The following is a 3129-nucleotide window of genomic DNA, read 5'->3' as shown; positions in this document are numbered from 1 at the left end:
AAGTTATATCAAACTATCAAAGTGTTGTTTTCTGCCTTTCTGGAGCACATTTTGACTTGTTGTTGAATGCTCCTATAATGTAACTCTAAATGACAATCAGAGTATGTTGAATTACGTGTGTGCAGCCTTTTGCTCAAAAGTTATCAATGTTTCGTTTTCAGAGTCTCTTTTGACAATCTCTTAAAGAGCTGATTTCAGTCATTAACAGAGCTGTTCTGAAAGTGTCCAAGCAGCCTGTTCTGAGAGTGGACTGTTTTTTGCATTCGTTCTCAAGTTCTATCAGTGTTGTTTTCTGCTTTTCTGGAGCACATTTTGACTTGTTGCTGAATGCTCCTATAATGTAACTCTAAATGACAATCAGAGCAACTTGAATTGCGTGTGTGCAGCCTTTTGCTCAAAAGTGATCAACGTTTCGTTTTCGGAGTCTCTTTTGACAATCTCTTCGAGAGCTGTTTTCAGTCATTAACCCTTCTGCACCGAAATGTGCCGCCGCCGGCACAAATCCGCACACAACATTGAAATTACCGTAATTTCTAAACGGTTTGTGCAATCGAAAAAATTCCAACTGTCCCTGAAAGCTGAGATGTTGCACTTCAACCAACATATAGGGTATTACGGTAAAATGTGACGTGACGACATTCTCAGAGTCCATACACAACAGTGAAGGCGGAGGAGGCGTTTTACAAAATGGAGGAGGTTTTACAAAAAGTTTTCTATCGTAAAAATTGTTCCCTAACCTATTCTGAAGCTTTGGAAACGATGAAATAGTCTTTGCTATCTCTCGAGGGTAAACAAGTACTATTATTATTATTAAAAATGTCTCGGAAATCATTGAGGGTGTCAAAACCTCCATCTCGATTTATCCAGGACGACAGCGAACGGGGACGTGATTTCGTCAGAGTGAGTTTTTTTTTGTTTGTTTGTTCGTTGTAGCCTAACACATTTGTAGCCTAACTTTTTGGGTAACTCGCATAATATTTTCCTTCGGGATGAATGAGACTCAAGCTATAATCTTATGTTATATTATCTACATTACTTTACTAAAGTGGATGGACACGAGAGAGGTGTCCATGTGCACCAATGTCCATCCAGTCTACACTGGCGAGACGGTACTGCGCTGGCAGAAGACAGGTATTGACATAATGCTGTAATGTAACCTTTTTGTCAGTTGATGAATACATGACAGGAGCAAAACACATTGAATTACCATTGTGACAATGTGCACCCTCCTTTTCTCCTATCTATCTAGCTGATGGACAAAATGAGAGGGTCCCCATCCCCAGGCCCACAGCTGTCGGGGAGTATAATAAGTACATGGGGGGTGTTGATACATCTGACCAGATGCTGGGGACAAACTCTGTCCACCGCAAAACCAGGCGGTGGCCTATTACTGTGTTCCAGCACTTTGTGGACATTAGTATGACAAACAGCTACATAGTCCACAAGGAGCTATGTAAAAGCAAGCAGGAGGTATGTAATTGTACTCTTCTGTATTTTGCACTGTCCTGTCTTGTCCTTGCACCTTTTGTATGCTTGTCTACTTATTGTTATGCACCAACATTCCAAAGCAAATTACATGTATGTGTGAAAACCCCCGGCAAGAGTAAATCTGATTCTGATTTTGTTTCAGGGACACATGACACGCCAGGACTTCCAGGAGCAGCTGACTGCCCAGCTCCTGGGAGTGCCACTGCATGGCAGGACGAAGAGGATCCCCAGCCAGGGCCATTTCCCTGTCCCTGTGAGCGACGGTCAGGGGAAGGGCAAGACCGTGAGAGCCACCCTGGGGAGAAAGAGGTGCACTCTGTGCAAAAGAAACACTCCTTGGAGATGTAGAGAGTGTGGTGTGGGCCTCTGCCTTCAACTCGACAGGAACTGTTTCACTCTGTACCACGACTGAGTACAGTAGGCCTGTCTGTATATAGTTAGTTAGTTAGTCCTCTTCACCCCGTTGAGGGGCATAGGGCGTCCACCAGAGCTCTCCATCTCACTCTCTTTTAGGCCTGGGCCTTTGTTTTTGTTGACTAACACCTGGATCTTGCTTGTGAGGCATAGCTTGTGTATATAGTCTGTTCTTAATTATTTGTATAATAGTCTGTTCTAAATCATTTGTATATAGTCTGTTCTTAATTATTTGTATATAGTCTGTTCTAAATTATTTGTATATAGTCTGTTCTTAATTATTTGTATATAGTCTGTTCTAAATCATTTGTATATAGTCTGTTCTTAATTATTTGTATATAGTCTGTTCTAAATTATTTGTATATAGTCTGTTCTTAATTATTTGTATATAGTCAATTTAATTTAACTAAAAACCCTCTAAAATCAATTCCGTTTTTGTGTTTTTCTTCCCTCAAAACATTTCAGTAATGTCAGATATTGAAAGCTGAAGTAATCCTGACAAAAGGAGCAAAGGCATTTACTCACAGGACATTATCTGACATTTTTACAGCCAAAACATTACAAAATACTTTTATTCTTGACTAAAAACCTATAAAACCCAATTCCGATTTTCTTTTTCCTCCATGTCACTAATCACTAGAATGGTCATTACTCTTGAACAATATAAGATATTTCTAACCTGTCTTCTATTCTGAATTGCCAACAGAATTGTGCATGCCTCATACCCTCTAACTTTCCTTCAAGCTTGTAAGTAAAATGGTTTAAAATGCAGTTTTCTGATGGAGTATGGCAGCCGGAGAAGATTTTTGTAAAGATTGCTGTGTGAAATCTGCTGGATAAAGGATAGTTATTCTCAAATAATAAAATAAACATTGATACCATTTAAAAGTACTAGCTCTTCTCTTTAAAATGGTCATATCATTTTTGGCTCTGTGATGTAATATGAAAACACCAAAAATGTTCTTGTATCGGAATGCCATATTCCGGAATATGAACATATGAAAATATAAATATAAAATTAGGTCCAAGCGGCCTGTTCTTAGAGTGGACTGTTTTTTGCATTCGTTCCCAAGTTATATCAAACTATCAAAGTGTTGTTTTCTGCCTTTCTCGAGCACATTTTGACTTGTTGTTGAATGCTCCTATAATGTAACTCTAAATGACAATCAGAGCAACTTGAATTGCGTGTGTGCAGCCTTTTGCTCAAAAGTGATCAACGTTTCGTTT

At 39.2% G+C, this 3129-nt stretch overlaps 1 protein-coding gene across 1 annotated transcript; it reads left to right on the top strand.

Moving 5' to 3' along the window:
* The first annotated feature begins 704 nt into the window (after window positions 1-704).
* On the top strand, window positions 705-2776 carry LOC308165165 (piggyBac transposable element-derived protein 4-like). The gene is made up of 4 exons (XM_080539286.1): window positions 705-900; window positions 1047-1131; window positions 1250-1470; window positions 1631-2776. Exons 1-4 carry the CDS (start codon window positions 817-819, stop codon window positions 1898-1900), a joined length of 660 nt encoding a protein of 219 aa, XP_080395412.1. The 5' UTR covers window positions 705-816; the 3' UTR covers window positions 1901-2776.
* Window positions 2777-3129: the final 353 nt, after the last annotated feature.

This window comes from Nansenia antarctica (genome assembly GCF_963989245.1).
Source record: "Nansenia antarctica genome assembly, chromosome: 9".
NCBI classification, from domain to species: domain Eukaryota; kingdom Metazoa; phylum Chordata; class Actinopteri; order Argentiniformes; family Microstomatidae; genus Nansenia; species Nansenia antarctica.
This window is presented reverse-complemented; position numbering and strand designations above follow the sequence as displayed.

Bases quoted from the DNA above. Each gene is read 5' to 3' on its own strand.
- LOC308165165 (XM_080539286.1), top strand. From the start codon at position 817: ATGTCTCGGAAATCATTGAGGGTGTCAAAACCTCCATCTCGATTTATC. The intron at 901-1,046 runs GTGAGTTTTTTT...ACTTTACTAAAG, and splicing joins GGGGACGTGATTTCGTCAGA to TGGATGGACACGAGAGAGGT. The intron at 1,471-1,630 runs GTATGTAATTGT...ATTTTGTTTCAG, and splicing joins TATGTAAAAGCAAGCAGGAG to GGACACATGACACGCCAGGA.